Source organism: Hevea brasiliensis, chromosome 2, assembly GCF_030052815.1.
Source record: "Hevea brasiliensis isolate MT/VB/25A 57/8 chromosome 2, ASM3005281v1, whole genome shotgun sequence".
Classification (NCBI taxonomy): domain Eukaryota; kingdom Viridiplantae; phylum Streptophyta; class Magnoliopsida; order Malpighiales; family Euphorbiaceae; genus Hevea; species Hevea brasiliensis.
Window position 1 is genome coordinate 8,920,029 of NC_079494.1, and position 20,202 is coordinate 8,940,230.

Genomic DNA, 20,202 nt, shown 5'->3' on the forward strand with positions numbered 1-20,202 from the left:
TCACACTCTCCCTCCTTTTTTATATTTATTTTTTATTTTTTAATAATTTTTATATTTACATCCTTTCAAAATAGGTATATATTTATTTTCGGCTCATTTTAAATTATCTCTTCTTTTGAGAGATTTTATTATCTTGTTTTATGTAAGAATTTGAATTTTTTTTATAAAAATTTATTATTTTCTTCAGTATAAAAATTTATTTTTTTAAAAGTATTTTATTTTGTTATTTGATAAAAATATAATAATAGAAAATATAATTTTTTTTAATGAATATATTAAAATATAATATTTTTAAATCAGGCTCGTAAAAATATTATAAAATCTAATAATAATATATTATTACTAATTAAAATGTGCTTCCCATTAAATGATCAATTTAAATACTCAATATTATAAAATATTTTAAATTAATATAATTACTATTATATTTTATATAATTACTTTGTTTTCAATATTTTTTATAAAATTATAATAGTATAAATATTTGTACTTTAAATTTATATTCTGTCTTTATTTAATAAAAGTTATATCTTTTATTTTCTAAAAAAGATGTTAAAATTTCAATTCTAAATAATAATAATAATTAAATTAATTTTAAAAATTTTATTAATTAATTAAAAGCAAATAATTTTGCAAATGTTTTGAATTTTATTATTTAAAAAAAAATGAATGCAAAAACGGTCTTTTTTTCCCCTTATTTTAAGCCATAAGATGTGCGTTGACAAGTGCATCCATTGCTCTGTTTTCTTCCCCCTGCTTTTTTAATTAGTCATCACTCTGTGTTCACTTTCCTACTACAATATAATTTCATTTGCAGTAGTTATAATAATTGATGCTTCATATTTCATTCTAACTAAGCCTCTTTTTTTCTGTGGGGGTTTGATTAGACAAACTGTTATCATATCAGCAGTACATTATTGGAAATCAAAAGGCAACTTGGCATGCAGCTTTACTCCTGGATTTAACTCCATTTGTTGCAGGGTATACCAATGAAGTTGCCATTTTACATTTAATTTGATTTTGACAATGACTAACATGGTAGATTGAAGCCATCATGAAATTGATTGTAAATTATATCAACTCAAAACTCATCATCTTTGTGCTGCAAATACTACAATGGTTAAAGAATGGAGCTTGCTCCTGAAATGTTTAATTACCACCCCAGAAACCTGTTATATCATTACCATTTAATTAGAGAGCATATAGCCGAAAGAAGTAATAAAGGCATGAGCCAACTTGAGACCAAGATGAACCTCAGACGCGGTAGTAAGATGCAGGTGATCTGTTTTGAGAGGCAATCCCTTGGCATCTATGCATTTCACATTAGGCAGCTTGATTGCTAGCTGAGCTCTTCTCACCAACTCTATGAATCTACCTTCTCCTGAAGCCAACGCTACCTGTGCAGAACACCATCAAGTCTCTCTTTATGTTCTAAATATTTCGAACCCACAGCATTCTTCAAAGACTGCAATTGATTAAGTTACAACATGTTATGAAGTATAAATTTATATACCAACCTGAATTACAGGAACATATGGAATGTTAAGATCAGAACGCAAGCTTCCAATAAGCCTTTCCATATTCCCCTTGTAAGCCTCAGCATCCTTTCTCCACACCGTATCACTCTCTCCCTGATACCACAAAATCGCTCTAATTCTTCCACCATACCTCGCTGAACCGTTAGCTCGACTCACCAACTTGTTGTACAACCTCGTTCCTCGAGTCCACTCACTGATTTTAGTCCCACCAACTGCACAAGGTACCAGACCCACTACGCCGATCCTCGACTCATTAGCCTTGACCCCATTGGCAAATGCCATCCCTGGACCAACACCACAAGTTTTGCCAACATCAATGTCTGCATGGAGTGGGTCGCGCGCAACTTCCCATTTGAGTTGAGCACTTAGCCTAAGTATTGATGGATTGGGCCTGCACTGCGGCGGGATAATGCCATTCCATTTGCCATTATCGGTACCGCCTCTGCCGGCCATGTTGCTTTGGCCTGCTAGAATAAAGATATCCGTAGGATGAAGATCGGTTGCTAAACTGGGACGGAATATTTGACACACGACGAATAGCCACAATAGCCTAGAAATAGCCATGGTTTTTGTAGACTACTTGCAGAAAAGTGGCCGTTAGCTAGTCTTCCGCTGGGCGAAATGCACAGCACAGGCTTTGGTGTGGGTTTGGCAGGCAATGTCGGAAATTTATATATATGGCGCCCTGTTGCTTTTCTTCTTTTTTTTTTTTTTTTTCTTTTAACAAAGAAATTCTTTTCCTCTTCCTCCGGCATAACTATTTATGGGTAATATTACACGAAGTTACATAATTTTAATATTGTTTTCATTGACGTAAATGAACTTTAACTTTTTTTTATAAAATCTATTGAATTTTAATTTAATTTGATAAAAATTACTGTTACTAAAAATTAAAGAAGTTCATTCATAAAACGTATCTAGTTACCCTCTTGCCGTCAAATCCTCTTTTTCTATGTTACTTCTTCACCGGCGATAACTAGTTAGGTAATTTTAATTATAAAATAATTAACAAGCTAATAAATTAATATGAAATCATTTAATTTTAAAATACAGTAACTTTTGAAATCAAATTGAAGTTGAATAAACTTATGAAAAAATTAAAATTTAATAATTTTTATAAAATAGTTAAAAAATTAAGTGATCATGTGTGATACTTAACCTAACTATTTATCTATTATCTACAAAACTACACAAGGAATATAGTTAGAAATAATTGCATGGTAAAAAAAGAAATAATTAGAGATAATTGATAATATAGTAAATAAAATTTTTATTATAATTTACGTCAATTGAACCTTGAATTTAAAATAATTATGAATAAAATTTCAGTAATACTGAATTAAAGTTTATCCATATAATAAATAAATTTTTAAAACTATAAAATAGAAATTAAGTAATATATCACCATAATATATACATTCTCACATCTTAATTATTTATTGGTAATATCTCAACCTCTAGTTATGATTATCTGTACTATTGCTTACTTTTACATTGAGATGCCATTTTATAATCTCAGAAGCTTGGCCAGAGATGTCAATAGGTTTTGAAATTTACGCTTGTTTGTCTAACGAAAAATTTTAAAATATTTTTCATATTTTTTTGGTATTTAGGGTATTTATGAAAATTAATTAATAAAAAATATTTTTCTAATTAAAAAAAATTAAGTTATTTTTTAAAAAAATAATTTTTATTTTTTAAAAGAGAAAGTTATTTCCTATTTTTAAAATTTTAATAATCTTATTAAATTTTAAAAATACTTATATATATATATATAATAAATACGTATTATTAATTTAATATTACAATCAAACAATAAAAAATATTTTCTACATGAAAAATATTTTTCATATATAAATTATTTTTTCATAGAATAAATGGAGCATTATTATCTAAATATACAGAGGATTAGATATGGAAATGTGACTTCTGATTTCAATTTCAATAAACCTCTTATGAGAAGGAAAACTTCTATATATATAGTGGATGATAGAAAATTCTTACTTAAATCGAGTCTCCCATAGATCCAAGACATAAATATGTGAGATTCATCTATTTAATAGATGGATCTCACTGTACATCCTGTATCTTGAATCTAGGTAGACTCGATCTAGGGAAAGAAAAATCCGTAAATAATTAACTAAGCTCTTTTTTTTTCACAATACAAAATTAATTTTAATGGGTGCTTTAATTAATAACGAAAAATTTCGGGGAATATGTATTCTTCAATGTTAAATATATAGTAAAATTAATTAGAATAATAACAATAGTTAATCTATTTATATAAGAAAATAGTTAATCATGTTGATAAATACTGCTGTTAATCAATAGTTAATCACCGGAACAATTTCCTCAATCTTCAATGTTAAATGAGAGAGAGATCGATTCTTATCCCTGCCTAGCAGAGGATCAGGGTTAGGAAGATTATACAGCTTGATAAAATAAATAATAAATTAAAAATATAACTTTGAAAAATAATCTTAATAAAATACACACAAATATATATTTTAAATAATAATATTCACTTAAATATAAAATAAATTAATTTTTAAAATAATAAAATAATATATTATTATCGAGACAAGTTTTATAGATTCAGGATGAGGAGACCTCTTCCCTATTCTCACCTTGCATAATATTAGGAACAAGGAAAATTTATCGAGTGTGGGTTACACACCAGTTATCATACGTATAATATACAAAAGGGCACAGTCAGAGAGTACCTATGGAGAGGGAATAGGCATAGCATGAGTACATTATATGTATGGTAAGGGCTCCCGGCTTATCTTGGTATCAGAGTCTGATTATATTTATATTATACATACTTCATCGGTAAATAGGAGAGAAATTTTCAATCCTTTGGATTTCACTTAACCATTATTCCTTTGTTTTTTGCCATCTTCTTTCATCCATTGGTATATCGGCTGGAAACTAGTGACTGCTTGAGTCCTTCCTAGAAGATAGAGCGACCTCTAGACACAACGCCACGTACCAAGCATGGCTTGTCAAACACCTCTTCCTGCTACTGAAACTCTCCTTCAGTCCCCTTCACCTTCTGAGATTGTCAACCTCACTTCTTCTCTCTCTTTCTCTTCACCATTACGAAGAACACTATCTTCCCCAATTGATAGTCTCGTAGAAATATCTACCCTGCCTGAAGAAGCTCAGGTTGGAGAATCTCTCTTACCACTTCTCAGCCCTTACAACATTTACAGGCGATCTGGATCTCTAACCAAATCCATCAAATCTCTCATTTCTTCCAGAAGATCTTTATCAAAAGAATACGTTCAGCTTCCAGAATGGACCAATGCTCTCTTCAGAGCTCATCAACTGAACAGTATGTAACCTTGGAAATCCCACCCCAGTTGATTCCTAGATGGAGACAGGAGGGATTTTCTCACCTCCATTTTGGAGCTGTAAGACTTATCCTCAGTTTACATGGAAGGCGTGGGCTTCTAGTAACAGCAAGAGTGTCTCTTCTTGACACAAGGTTCCTGCAATATGAACATGCAGTGATAGGGACATGTCTTATCACCTTGCATGCTGGGAGTGTGGTACTGACGTTCTTTCCCAATTACAATCTCTCACTAAGAGATCCACACCTTAGCACCGCCCTGAAAGTCCAAGTTCAACTCACTGGTGCAACACAAGTCACATCCTCCATGATGGCTACGTTACATCATCAGATCATCTATAGACTGCAAGATCATGCAGTAGATCTGTCCCAGCCATCCGTATCAAATGACGCTCTACTCGTATTAGCGGATACTGAGACCACTCCGACAATAGTCCAAATACCCAGGCAATGAGCTTGGGTAACTCATCCCAAAGGATTGGTTAACCAATTATAAAAGGCTTCATTCGACCTCTCAGCCAATCTAGATCACAGAATCCTCTTTCAGGAGAAATCCTGATGGCACAGTACAAACTTCCTTCCAGCCACCTCAGTACTCTACAGGATCTTTGCCTGTATTCCAAACCATGATGGTCCAGCCATTAGAAAAAGAGCAAGAAGATTTTTCCATCGGAGCGATAACACCTGATAACCATTACATCTATCCTCAGAAGATAGATGGTCATTGTCCCTGGGATCTCCCGGGATCTGGAATGTGTGATGAAGACTGTGACTGTTGTGATAACTACTGGGAAAATGAATATGATCATCCTTTGTCTGATAAAAACTAGAGGAAGCTTACCAAAAGAACAAGGAATGCCTCTTGCAAGCCTCAGCAAATTCTCAGAAGAGACTATCCCGATAATAGCCCATGGATTGGTATCCATGAAGAAACCAAGCAGAAAAAGCCTCTTCTCATCTATGAGATTGCCCTCGAAATCATCAGGAAAGAAACTGCCCCCTCTTAAACCAGTTTCTTCCACTCCTCCTGCACTTCCTTTGGTACAACCCTGTATGATGTTCTCACCTGCCTATTATGAAGCAGATTTTTCCCCATTGGCACAACAAACAAACCAGCAGACCAAAATCTCCACTAAACCTTTCATTCACTCAACTAAGGTTGATAGTGAAGGTCAGATGACCCCGATCACTCAAGCTGAGGAAGTTTTGAATTGGCAGACAAAGAATGCAGCTGTCCAGAGTAAAACATTACAACGGATTAACTCCAAGATTGATCAAGTCCTCACCAGGACTCAACATATTGATCAAAAGGTCGATTCTTTCACTGCATTTGCCCAGAACATGTATAAAGACTTGAAAGGAAAGATTGCTCAGCTTGACAAGGATCTAAGATCCTCAATCCAACAACGGAGGTTTGGCGCGGAGTTTAACCAGAAGGAACAAGAAATCAGGAGGTTAAGAAAACAGTTAGCCCAAGTTGAAGCAGACCTGCATAAGCCAACAGAGGCTCCTGTTTCATACAGCCCATTTTCCACCCAAATGGCTCATAATCCTTTCCTTCCCACTCCTGAACCTACTTACTCTATTTTCGGTCCTTTTAACTATTCATACGAACCACCTCCAACCACATACCACCCATCTCCTTTGTTCAGATCTGCTCCAACACCTACCAGATATGAACCAAAGAGCCCATCTTCTTCGGAAGAATCTCATCCTCCAAAAAGAAAGATTGATAAAGGAAAGGACAAAATATACGCTGATCTTCCTCCTCAGCATATGGTGTCTATACCCTCTGAATCAGAAGACAACTCTTCAGATGACTCATCTGGAGATGACAGTGAGGATAGACGAATGGATACACCAAAATAACACTGTATTGCTATTATGGAAACTTTGATTTCATTCTATTAGTTTAATTTTTCACAACAGTAATTGAAATAAAAAAACCAATAAACTAAAAAATAGAACCAAATATTGAAACAAATAAATTTTATTTTAATTATTTTTTTATTAAGACTTCATTTATTTCACGGAAAATATTGAAAAATATTTTTCATATTTCTGGTATTAAGGCATTTAGAAAAATTGATCAACGAAAAATAATTTTTTATCAAAAAAAATTAAACTATTTTAAAAAAAATAATTTTATTTTTTAAATAAAAAATTATTTTTTATTTTTTTAAATTTTAATAATTTTATTAAAATATAAACATATTTATATATATATATAATAAATATATATTATTAATTTAATATTATAATTAAATAAAAAAATTTTATAAAAATTTTATTTAAAAAATATTTTTTATGTATAAATTATTTTTCATAAAACAATCGGGGAGTTTAAAAATGAAATATACTCATCCTTTTGCGAAGCCGTTGATTCCGATGGAAATGGCCCGTGACCCTTTGTGTACCATTCAAAAACTTAATCAATCAAAGGAGAAAAATCCGCTGTTTAAAAAGGGAGAAAAATCCAAATATTTCTTCCTTGATTTCCTCCCTTAATTACTCTCCTTCGCAGGGAAGTCACGTTCAAAACGAGGCCCATTTTAATTTTTGTAGTTTTCTATAATTTCCTCAATGGAATTGTTACACAAATTCATGGAAACATAGAAAAGAAAAGCAAATGAGTAATTCCTAGTCTCTTGTGAGATTTCTTTTCTTTCTTTTTTTTTCCCCTCTATTTTCTTAATACAAATAATATTTTTGTGTCATTATTTTATTTTTTAGTATTATTACTTAAAAGGATCACATTAATTGAACTCAAAAACAATATCATTAATGGCAAGTTAAAAATAAAATTTCAAAGTAATACATAGATAAATTATACAATATATTCAGTGTAGTAAATACATATATAAAAATGATTAATTCTTAAATTTAAAAAGATAAAATCTGCATGTTTATGGATGAAGATATATATACACTATGATCATACAATAATTTACTCAATATATAGAAATCAATTAATTTTCTATTAATAAAAATACATTCCTCGTTAAAAAAGAGACTATATGGTCATGGCCCCCAAATCCCAATAGCTCCATCACTTTTTTTTTCCTTTCACAAAATTTTATTTTTAAATTTTAGTATTTAAAAATAATTTTGTAATAGCCTAAATTTTAAAATATAAATTTTATAATTTTGTATAGTATTTAAATATTATTTTAATATTATCTAACTAATTTATAATTGTTGTAAAACTTTCATTTATATCTTTTTAATGTTATTACTCAGCATGTTTTATAAATTATTTAATAGTTCAATTTCAATTGAAATGATTAGTTTTAAATATTAATATTAAATCGATTAAACAAAAATATTATTACATTCTTGTTAACCTTGGTTCTAAGATTTAATTTAATTATTATTAATTTTAATTATCATCATCATTATTATTATTATTATTATCAATATTATTTATTGTATTTTCTTTATTATTTTATTATACCCACATTTGTATTTTGGGGACCCAATTAAAAAGGATTTTGGACCTATTTGAATATATCCAAAAAGTTTAAGGACTAAAAGAGTAATTAAAAGAAAAAAAAAAAAGAATTTTCAAATCGTGCAACAGACACCCTCCCGCCTCTCTTCTCTCCCATCCACTCTTTTCCCCTCTTCTCTATTTTTTCAGGCAACCCACCAACCAGAACTTTCGGCGAGGCTTCCGGCAGCTCTTCCATGGCTAGACGACGACGGAGGAATACCAGACGGTCGTGAATCGCAACAACGCTAGTGAGAAAGAGGAGAGAGAGTAATCGCATAAAAGGGGCCCAACTTTCTAACGTCATTTCGGCCATTTTCGATGGCTATTTATGGCTACCCCGAGTGCTATGAACTCTTGGGATGACAAGCTTTTAAATGAGACCTGTGGCCTTACGTTTGATGATCGAAGGAAGGAGATTCGGTAAGTGGAAGAGGAGAGAGAAAATGAGTTTGTCAGTAGCTTTCTAGCCACTTTTTCGGCGATCCGAACGTCAGATCGACAATCTGAGACCATCGATGGACTCAGCGCATTGAAACCTTGAGATGGGACCAACCCCACTCCGATCGGACACCGTTTGAAAAAAGCGATCATCGAATGGTCCAGATCACTTGGTAAGATTTTTTTATCTTTTTTGATGGCCGTAAATTAAATATAATCATATGATAATTATTAACAATTTTTGGGCTTCATTTAGGTGCAATCAGATCGGCGATAGCTCACTGGCACTTTGAACCTAGTTTTTGACTCGATTTGGGTGTTCGGTGGGCTATCCCAAAAAGGGGTCGTGTTTACAATCGTTTTCAATATTTTCAGACATTTTAGATGCATTGCAGGTAGTAAAATTCACAAAGGTAGTCCCTAACTCAAGTTGGGTAGTTTGTATTTTGATTAAGTTAGTTGATTAAATCTGTAAAATATTCCTGGATTAGTAAGATTAAGTAAAATAATTTTAATAATATAAGGATGATGTAGAGGATTTCCAGGAATATTTTTTTTATAAATTTTGAAGTGCTTAAAATAATTATTTAGACTGTAAAGGAGTTAGGGATCCAATAAAGTTTTAAGGATTGGACCTAGATTAGGATTCTTGTAGACCTCGGATGGGCGCTATAATTGTTATTGTGGGCCTGAGGCCCTATGTATTGCTGTTATTATATTTTTGTAGCAGGAGGGTTAGGTCCAGTTGTAAGAGAGACTCTGTCAAAATTTCAGCAACACCTTAGGAAATTATTCTCGTTTCTTTGATTAAATTAATTAATTAATTCTACTAGTAAATTTGATAGAGATCAATGTGTCTGTCTAGGTAATCAAGGCCGGCTAGCCTTTCTTCTCCTTCCAGCCAGACCAGTTATAATCGGGTCAACCAGTCTATGAGTTAGATATTAACTATTTTTATAATTTCAATATTAATTATATATCTAGCATGCTTATGCATTCTATAAATAATTTATTATGCATATGAATAGTTAAAATATTAGGGGCATTTTGATTGCTACATATTTAATTATTGTTATTTATTTGTGATTGCCTCCCCGAGGATAATTTGGAGCTCTGTGTGTGTGTGTTGGCGTGAGTATAGTGTAGATATGGATATGGGTAGGACGGATAGTCGCAGTTGAAGCTTGACTCTCTGGGATCTAATCCTTATATATAGATAAGTCGCGGTAAGTACGGCTTTGAGTTGATCTCGCTGACCCCGCACTTAGATTATTAAGCGAAAGTCTGGCTTAAATTGACCTTACTGGTAGGTATTAGATTAAGAGAGTTATATATGAGATCAACTTTCATATATATATATATATGTGATACATTGGGTGTGTGAGTAGCTCTAAATTAACTTCTCGTGCAAATATTTGGTAAATTATTTGTTTTATGTGTTGGATATGCATTTCATAATAGTATTGCACTACTTTTAGATAGTTATAGAAATTACATCTATAATCAATATCTAAACTCTCTAAGTCGAATGCTTATTACTCTTTAAATATTTTTTTCCAGGTTGCAAGAGGAGCGAGTTTTATTTTTAGAATCTAACCTGTATTTTCCTTCGCAGATTGTGCTTCTTAGTTTAATAACTTAATGTGTCTATTTATTTATTTATTTGTTTAATAACTAGAGCTTCGCTGTGAAATTAGTTTATCTATATTGTATTAATTAATGTAAAATTTATGATATTAAATAGTTTTTACATAATGGGCATCAGGATTGAGCTGAGTTCTCCTACTATTGAATTTCTGGTAGAAATCGGGTCGAGTTGGCCCAAAATAAATTTATAATATTTTATTTTTATTTTGTTAGCATGTTGGGCCTTGCTTATGGTCTTAGTTATGAGTTTAAGGAATAGTGAGACTTACTACTGGCCTCGAGGACTTTATGTCGGCCCAGGTCCTAGTACTAGTTCGGCCCGTGGAATCGGGTCGTGACAAATTTTTATGTATAAGTAAATATAATAAAAATTATATTAATTTATAATATAATTATTAAAATTATTGTATTATTATAATATATTTTCTATTATTAGTTTATATTAATCACATAATATTATTTTGTATTATTTAACAAATTTATTTTTAAATTATAGACAATATTTTTTATTTTGTAGATTATATTAATAAGATAATCATTTAATAAATTATATATGTAAGAAAAATAATTCAAATTAACTTTTTCATTATTTTTATATTTTTTAATCAATTGGTAATTGTATATTTTTAGTTTTAAATACATTAACTTAATATAAATTACAGGCAATATAATTAAATTTTTTTGTATAAATATATGCGCGCGCACACACACACATATATATAAATGTTTATATTTAAAATTTTATATATAATTTCCATAACACAATGTCTAACTTCACCATTGACCTATATATATATATATATATACACACACACATGTGTGTGTGTGTTGGGTTTATAATATCAGCGATAAATTAATGGATTCGTCACTAATGCGTGACTAATTTAAAAAATTAACTTTAAAAAATAAATTTTTATTCATTGTTAAAATCCTCATCATTAAAATATTAACAATAATTTTGTCATTAATTTATTGTTAATCAATATTTTTATGACGAAATATTGATCCGTGGCTAAATGTAATCTTATAGTATAAGCTTATTGTACATAAAATGATGGACCAACCAAACCCACTAAATCAAATACAAAAACAAATTTTGGTGGACAAAATTGCATTATAAAAGAACTAATAAAAAAAAAAACAAATTCAATTTATTTTAAACAATAAAATTTTCCCATTTAATATAACTAAAAAAACATGAGTATCAAACCCAATAAAAAAAAATCAAACATGTGACTATTATAAAATCAATTAAAATAAATAATAATTTTCTTTATTACATGTTATATGGAAGTAGGGACAATAATCAAGTGAGCTGTCTGTTCATTGGATTGAGAAGTTAAAATCTTTCTTCCATCTGTGAAGCAAAATTCCATATCAAAAGTAACTATGCTCTCAAAATGTTATTTGATTATTTTCTATTAGGTATGGATGTTGACTTGGGCTTTTGCTTTGTTATTTGATTAAACAAAATAATATTATTAAAATATTTAATTTATTATTTAAATCTTTAAAATGTAAAAATATAGTTTTTTATATATTTTATTAATCCTTTTTAAAAAATATAACATTTTGATCTTAAAAAATAACAAAAAAAAAAAGAAAGATGATAAGCATAATACTTGTCTTCCCAATTAATTAACGGCTTCCTCTGCCGTCTCTGAGCGCTCTCAACGCTCTGAGGAAGAAACTGATTAATAGCTCCCAAGCTCTCTTAATTAGATGATATAAAGAATAATTAAATTAAATTAAATAATATTTATTATAATTTAAATAGTTTATTACTTTTTTAATGATTATATAAAGACTTTTGATGCATGTATTTCATATCATTGTTTAGGTATAATTTTACAATTAATTTATCTTTATTTATAGCTTTTGTGGTAGATATTAGCCTTTATTTAATTAATTTTACTTTTTTATAATTCTCAGTTTAATTTATAGAATTTATTTATTTTATAAGTTAAAATATGAAAAATTTTAGTGATATTTTGATCAAAACAGTCATTTGAAAGAAATCAGAGTTGAAGTATAAAATTTTAAAAAGGAAATTTGAAGTTTAGCTTTAAAGAAACAGTGAGTTGCACAACTTATGACACAGCTTGTGTAGCTTATATCGCAAGTTGTGTCGCTTTTAGAAATCTCAGGCCAAAAGGGACACAAGCAAGGACACAACCTCATTTCGCCTGTGTTGATGCACTTGATGAATTTTAGAATGTGTCCAGAAAGTTGCATAACTTGCAACATAACTCGATTCAGCTTGTATCGTTTTAATGAAAATGCTGACATGGTAATTTTTCTCCTCTAACCTAATACCTCATTTTTTTCTCTAGAATCTTCTGTTTTTTTAACTCATTTTAGGGCACACCCATAAGTGATATAAAATCATCTTTTTCCCTCTCTTACCTTAAGGAGAAAACAAAGGATTCTTGCTAGAAAAAAGAAAGAGAGAGAGAAGCACAATGGATCTTTGTTGCAGTAGCCAAATGACGTCTTTTTCAACATTCCAGTGGCAGTTTCTTTACTATTTTTACTGAGTTTTTTTTCCCTTAACTTAGATTTTCATTTCTTCTTCATTTTTCTACTTAGATTTGTCTTGAAACCATGATATGTGAGTGGAACTTTGATATTCTAGATATGGATATGTAAATATCACCTTGTAATGTAGTTTTTTTGAATTGATTTAGCTATTTAAATAAGATTTGCTGCATTTTTTATTTATTGCTTATGAGCTTGTTGTCTTGCCTGATGAAATGGACCTCATTAAGTTAAGTTTTAGTCATTTACAAATTGACTAAAAAGTAAATGTTTATGATAGATAATCTTGCAATAAACTTGGTTTTCTTAGTGTTAGAAATAAGCTAAGAAGATTAAGAAATTTTTTATAATCAATTAGAGCTTTAAATGACTATTTATCAAGTTTGAAATATCGTGAAAACAAGGTTTGATTTGACGAAAACTAACTTTGAAATGCTTGAGAGAGGTTTCAAAGAACTAAGAATTGATTTTCTTCAAAAATTTCAAATCTCATGTGTTTGGCTAAATTAGGGATAAACCACATGTAAGTAATATTGAAAAGCCATATCTCTAGAATCACTTTAACTCTTATTGAAGTTAGATTTAAATCATCCCAAATTTGTAATTAGCAATTTCATCTTAAGTTTTAGTCATTTAGTTCAATTAGTTTAATTAATTATTTGACTTACTTTAAATTCCTCAACTATTAGTTTTATTTTTCAATTTTATTTTTAATATCTTTAAATTTTGATATTCTAATTAGCTTATTCCTTTAATTTCATTTTGAGCACAATTCTTTATGAGAATGATATCTTTAAATCTATACTATATTTATCCGTGCACTTACAGAGGCTATTTCAAAGTAATATCAACTTTAAGCTATAAATAAAAGTGGAAGGGATAGTATATTAAATAATAAAATAATAACCAAAAAATTGAGAAGGCAGAGAAACTTCGGACAAAGTATACTAACGTTCACTGCAACTTGGAATAATAAATTACAGCAATATAATAAAAAAATGGGGAATTAATGAAGAGGTGTACATTTAATTTTTCATTTAATTATTAGGTAGATCTTGAGATTCCATTTTTGATTTAAAACTCAAAATTCATATCCCACTACAATTGCGTAAGAAGAATATTATCCTATACTACGGCAAGACAAACAAATAAAAAAAGTGAAATAAAAAAATTAATATTATTAGACCTACAAAATTGTCAGAAGCCAAGAAAGAAAGTGCTGTAGCAGAATTAATGCTGGTGCGAATTGGGGTGGACAGGGATTGAAGAAACGCATGAGCCAACATCTGGCCGAGCTGAACCTGAGCAGGCGTTGTTAGGTGCAGTCTATCAGGCTCAAGAGGCAGTCCCTTGGCGTCAACGCATTGCACGTTAGGGAGGTTAATTCCCAGTTGAGCTTCCCTTACGGTCTCCGTAAAAAGTCCCTCTCCCGACGCCAGACCCACCTGCCAAATTTAACAAAACTTAACTAATATTATTATCTTAACTAATATTACTATTCATTACCAAAATACTAAATATCCACGTTGGTTGGTTAGCTTCAGAGACGTTGATCCCAGAAAATTGGGATGAAGCCGACAGCAAGTATATCTACCAACGAGTACAAGAACAAGAAGTAACTTGAAAATAAGGCAACCTGTTTATTGAAAATAATAATAATAATAATAATAGTAATAATTTTCTTACAAGAAAAATTAACCCAGACCTGGATTATTGGTAGCGTAGGATATTGCAGATCGGCCCGGACTTCCTTGAAAAACTTTTCTAATCTCCCTTTGTAGGCATCGGCATCTTCTCTAATGATCGTATCACTCTCCCCTTGATACCAAAGCATCGCTCTAAGATCGCCACCGCTCTTCAAGGCTGCTCGAGTTCTCCGCACCAACTGGTCATAAAGGAAACCTCCCTTCGCCCATTGACTTATATATGTCCCTCCGATTGCACATGGCACCAGACCCATTACCCCGATGGTTGGGTCCTTGGTCAAGACTGCGTTAGCAAATGCCATTCCTGGTCCAATCCCATTGGTCTTGTTATAATCGATGTCGGCGTGGAGAGGCTCGTGGGCTAGAACCCATGTGAGGTTGGCACTTAGCCGGAAAATTGATGGGTTTGGTTGGCACTGGGGAGGAACAATGCCATCCCAAGTTAGTTTGCCGATCTTAGTGTTGTTGATCACGCCTCCCCGGCCGGCCATGTTGCTTTGTCCGGCTAGGATAAATATGTCTGTGGGAAGTCGTTGAGACGCGTCCAAGCGGCTGGCCTGTGATACAAGCGCTAACATTAAGAAGGCAAGCATCCTGTAGGATCTCTCACTTTGCGGTGTAATGTCACCTAAGTTAGAGTCTCCTTCCCAGTTTTCTCTTTCCCAAATCTCAGCCCAGTTTGAAAGCAAAGTTGTTAGCTTTTCTATATGCTCTCCAACGTGTGTGTATATATATATATTATTCATCATAATAAATTACCATATGTAATAATTTTTTAATATTTATTTTAATGACTTATAATTTAAATAAGTTTATGTGCTTGTGCATATATGTTAAGAATGAAAAGTGATTGCAATCAAAAAACTTTTTCTCTCTCTAGTTTTGTCTAGAGAGAGACTCTCTTTGGTGAGTTTGTATTAAGAGCTTAGTCTTTGGTTTTTTTTTTCTGCCTTTCAGAGGCTTCCCCTGTCCCTACTGGGCAGGGACGGCTCCTCTCCTCCGGCCTAGTCGAGGGTTTTACACTCTCTCCGCCACTGGGTTAGGTGTATATAGTATTTTTTGGGCTGGTTTTCTTCTGAATTGCAGGTCAAGAACAAATGGTGAGGGTGGATTCTTGGAGACTTGCAAATCTGTTGTGTGTTGGATATGGGTTGTTGCATGTTTCTTGCAGTCGACTGTGGTGCTTTGATGCTTGCTCTGTGAGAGGGTTCAGATCCTTGGTAGATCTTTATAGATGCAGGTATCTCCGGGAGTCTTTAGCCGGTTAAGAAACCATCTACGGCCGACCCTTAAGGCGTATGTCGCTGACTGAGCTATGCCTTCATCACCCTCTGTTGGGCGTCTTCATCAGCTCGTGTTTTTGGCCTTCGAATCTTTGGTGGTCCAATTCGACCTGCTGCTGAGTCGTTGATCTGTGCTTGAACGGTCCTTGGTTCTATGCCATTTAAATGAAATGATATCTTCTGACAAAAAAAATAAGTACTTGCAATCATTGGTGTAAAATTCAGACCAATTTCATAGGTTGAATGATAAATCGGTGATTTGAAAATAAAATAGGTCAGTTTTTTCATAGAGTTGATTAAAAAAATTTGGATGACCCAGTATTTTAAATAATGACCCTTTATCCCAATTCAGTTAATTTAAAATTTTTTAAATTAAGAATAAAAGTAATGACATTGACATTTTAATATTTAAAAATTTATACTTATATTTAATCAATTAATAAGAAATTATTTAATTATTATCTTTTTATTTATATCAATACTATAAATTTTATAAAATAATATATTTATTTTTTTAATTTTTAATATATAGTTAATATTTCATAAATATTAAGAAGATAATTATTTATTTATAAAATTGTTTTTATTTTATATATTAATTATAGATTTTGAAAATAAAAATTTTAAAACTTAAATATTTTCAATTAAAATTTAAAAGTATTATTAAGATATATATAAATTTAGCTTAATAAATTTTAAAATATTGATTCTAAAAATAATATTTAGATAATTAAACTTACTTAACTATATTATTAAGTGTAATATTTAATTAATTTTTTAATAATTCACTAGTTGAATAATTGACCCACTGGTTAAATTAATGACTTGTTAATCCAATCTTTCAACTGGGTCAAGGTCTGAGCCAGGTTTGAAAATTATGCTTGCAACTAAGTTTTGCTTGAAAAATTGATTTTTACCGAAAATTTTATCAATACTATAAATTTTATTTAAATATTCATTTGTATTATATATATATATATATATATATATATATATATATATATATATATATATAATACAGTAGCCATTAAATGATAATGTATCGCCCTCTAATTCAAATGATAAGAGAAATTCATTCAATTTGAAACTTCTCAAATTTAAACTCTACTATTAATTTGTTGGTGCAATGGCATATCTAAATCCAATTAATTTTATCCACCAAAGTTTTAATTTCGATATAAGTGCAGCATAGATGTTTTCAAATCTAATTTAAAAAAAATAAAAATAAAATCTTAAGATATGAAAGAATTCCTATATATTAAATAAAATGTTGCGGTTGGCTTTATGAGCTAGGCATATGTTCCAACAAAGAGGACCCATAATTGATTATTTCCGCTCAATTATTTGGTGGGGGCAACTGCCGAGTTCAACTTTCCAGGAAAGCAAACTGTTAGCATAATTACAGCAATCAGCATGATTATAGGAGATTTGTGTAACATAATTACAGCAATCAGCATGATTATAGGAGATTTGTGTAGCATAATTATAGCAATTATTATTGTTGTCCAAATTAGTTCATATTCTCATGTATAAATAGATGTAATATCTCTGTAAATGAGACACAGACAAATACACAATCATTTCCTTCATTACTTGTATTCTTTCTTCTAACATGGTATCAGAGCCATAAAGCTTTTATTTCTAGTTTCTGGGGTCTCTCTGCTCTCTCTACAATCTGTTCTGGTTCATTCTTTCATACCTATTATTATACCATTTTTTCTCCTCATCTTGTTATCAATGGAGAAATCTTATATTTCAAAACCTATTGCAACAGTTATTACTGGTTCTAACTATAATCTTTGGGTTAAAGGAATGAAAAGTTTTTTTATAGTTCGCAAGCTTTGGCGTATTGTTACCGGAGATATAAATGCTCCGACAAGAGAGAACGATGAAACCGATGCAAAATTTGTCGACCGCCTTGAGGATTGGGATAGTAAAAATCATCGATCATCACCGGTTTCGCAATACCTGCCTCGTCCATCCACATCCGCTTGCTAATTATGACTCGCAAAAGAAATCGGGATTTTTGGCTAATCGATATCGGACCAATCGGACTTGCCCACTATTATCGATTGTGGACTACTCTTCATAATCAAACAAGAAGCAGTCAACTGTGAATGATTTTCTTGCCTGTGTCCAACCCATTTGGAATCAAATATCTCAGACCAAAATCAGTGAAGATCATCTTCATCTCATTTAAGTTCTAATGGCTCTTCGATCGAAATATGAGGCCGTTTGAGCGTCCCTGCTACATTGAAATCTACTCCCATCATTGGAAACTGCTATTCAAGAGATTATTTTTGAAGAGACTCGTCTTAGTTTGGATAAAACTCCTCAATTTGAAGCTGCTCTTGCAACTACTCGATCCTCACATCAGAAATCTAGCAATCAACTCTGTAAGAATTGTAATCAAATTGGTCATGCTTTTGCATATTGTCCTACCATAAAATGCAGATATTGTCATGGTTACCGTCATATTCTTGAACATTGTCCCACACGCCCTCCAAGATCAAAAGGAGGGCATTCTAAATTCAAGAATGTCTCAAAGCCTGGATCTTCCTCTGTCACCGCTGCTTTGCATCGAGGGCTCTCGCCATCACCATGAGTGATCTTGAGGCACTATTCAAACAGTTATCTCTTCTAATTCTCCTGCTGCCATGTCTGCCACTCCGGGTAATTCTTATTGGCTTTTTGACTCTGCATGTTGTAATCATATGACCACTAATCTTAAATTCTTGTCTTCTGCAAAACCTGTATCTTCCTTACCACCAATCCATACTGCAAATGGTACTAAAATGAACATCACACATACCGGTCATGTGTCTACCTCAAATCTTCATCTCCCTGACACCTATTATATCCCTAATTTGGCACTCAATCTTATTTCTGTTGGTCAGTTGTGTGAAAGAGGACTAAATGTTATTTTTTCTCACCATGGTGTCCAGGTACAGGATCCACAAACGGGACAGATTCTTGGGGAGGGTCGCAGAGTGGGTCGATTATTTGAGCTTACATCTTTACATCTTCCTCCGAGATTTGTGTCTGCAGCTACAATCCCTAATTCCTCCATTCACCAATGGCATCTTCGTCTTGGTCATGCTTCTACCAAGAAATTCAACCTTTAATTTCTCGTGGATTATTAGGATCTACTAAGTTTGAGTCATTTAATTGTTTAAATTGTCAGCTTGCAAAACAACCTGCATTATCTTTTTCTCATAATAATACTACTTCAGACACTCCTTTTGGTTTAATTCATTCTGACATTTGGGGTCCTTCTCCTATTTCTTCAGTAAATGGTTTTCGTTATTTTGTAATATTTATTGATGATTATTCTCGGTTTACTTGGATATATTTTTTGAAACATCGATCTGAGTTATCACAAATTTACATCACATTTGCAAAAATGATTAAAACTCAGTTCTCTTGTGACATTAAAATTCTCCGAACAGACAATGCCATGGAATATCGATTCTTCTTTACTTGATTTCTTAGTCAACAAGGCACCGTTGTTCAACGTTCTTGTCCTCACACCTCTCAACGAATGGCGAGCCGAGCATAAGCATCGCCATATTCTTGATTCTGTACGTACTCTTCTTCTTTCTGCCTCATGTCCAGAAAAATTTTGGGGAGAAGCAGCTTTTCATGCTGTTTATGTTATTAATCGTCTTCCTACCTTGGTTCTTCATAATTTATCTCCTTTTGAAAAGTTGTTTGGACAACCTCCTGACTATTCCATCCTTAAACCTTTTGGATGTGTTTCTTTTGTTCTTTTACAACCTCATGAACATACCAAATTAGAACCCCGTGCTCGTCTATGTTGTTTTCTTGGTTATGGCATTGAACACAAAGGGTATCGTTGTTGGGATCCTGTTTCTAATAAGTTACGCATCTCTCGTCATGTTACCTTTTGGGAAAATACTATGTTCTCTTCTCTTTCCAAATTTCATCACTCTGTCAATACTGACTCTCTATTTTTCACTGACTCCTCCAAAGAAATTTGTTTCCAAGTCTGATCCAGTGATTGTGATGTGCTCAATATTAGCCCAACTACACCGCCTGTTGAATCAAGGCTGATTGTTGATCCAAAGACTGCGCTGCATCTCCTCCTAGCACTACTCTTCGTCGTTCTACCGTGTAAGAGAAACTCCTCATTATCTTTACGATTTTCATTGTTACTCTACTATTGCAACCCTTCATGAGCCTC

General features: G+C 31.8%; 2 protein-coding genes across 2 annotated transcripts; both read right to left on the reverse strand.

The window, feature by feature from the left end:
• Positions 1 to 1,052: 1,052 nt before the first annotated feature.
• On the reverse strand, positions 1,053 to 2,168 carry LOC110643368 (probable carbohydrate esterase At4g34215). Its single transcript, XM_021795724.2, has 2 exons — positions 1,518 to 2,168; positions 1,053 to 1,397 (listed from the first exon to the last, which is right to left on the reverse strand). Exons 1-2 carry the CDS (start codon positions 2,100 to 2,102, stop codon positions 1,188 to 1,190), a joined length of 795 nt encoding a protein of 264 aa, XP_021651416.2. The 5' UTR covers positions 2,103 to 2,168; the 3' UTR covers positions 1,053 to 1,187.
• Positions 2,169 to 13,973: 11,805 nt separating this feature from the next.
• Positions 13,974 to 15,433, reverse strand: LOC110647489 (probable carbohydrate esterase At4g34215). The gene is made up of 2 exons (XM_021801354.2): positions 14,715 to 15,433; positions 13,974 to 14,454 (listed from the first exon to the last, which is right to left on the reverse strand). The coding sequence occupies exons 1-2, from the start codon at positions 15,306 to 15,308 to the stop codon at positions 14,140 to 14,142; spliced, it is 909 nt and encodes a 302-aa protein (XP_021657046.2). The 5' UTR covers positions 15,309 to 15,433; the 3' UTR covers positions 13,974 to 14,139.
• Positions 15,434 to 20,202: the final 4,769 nt, after the last annotated feature.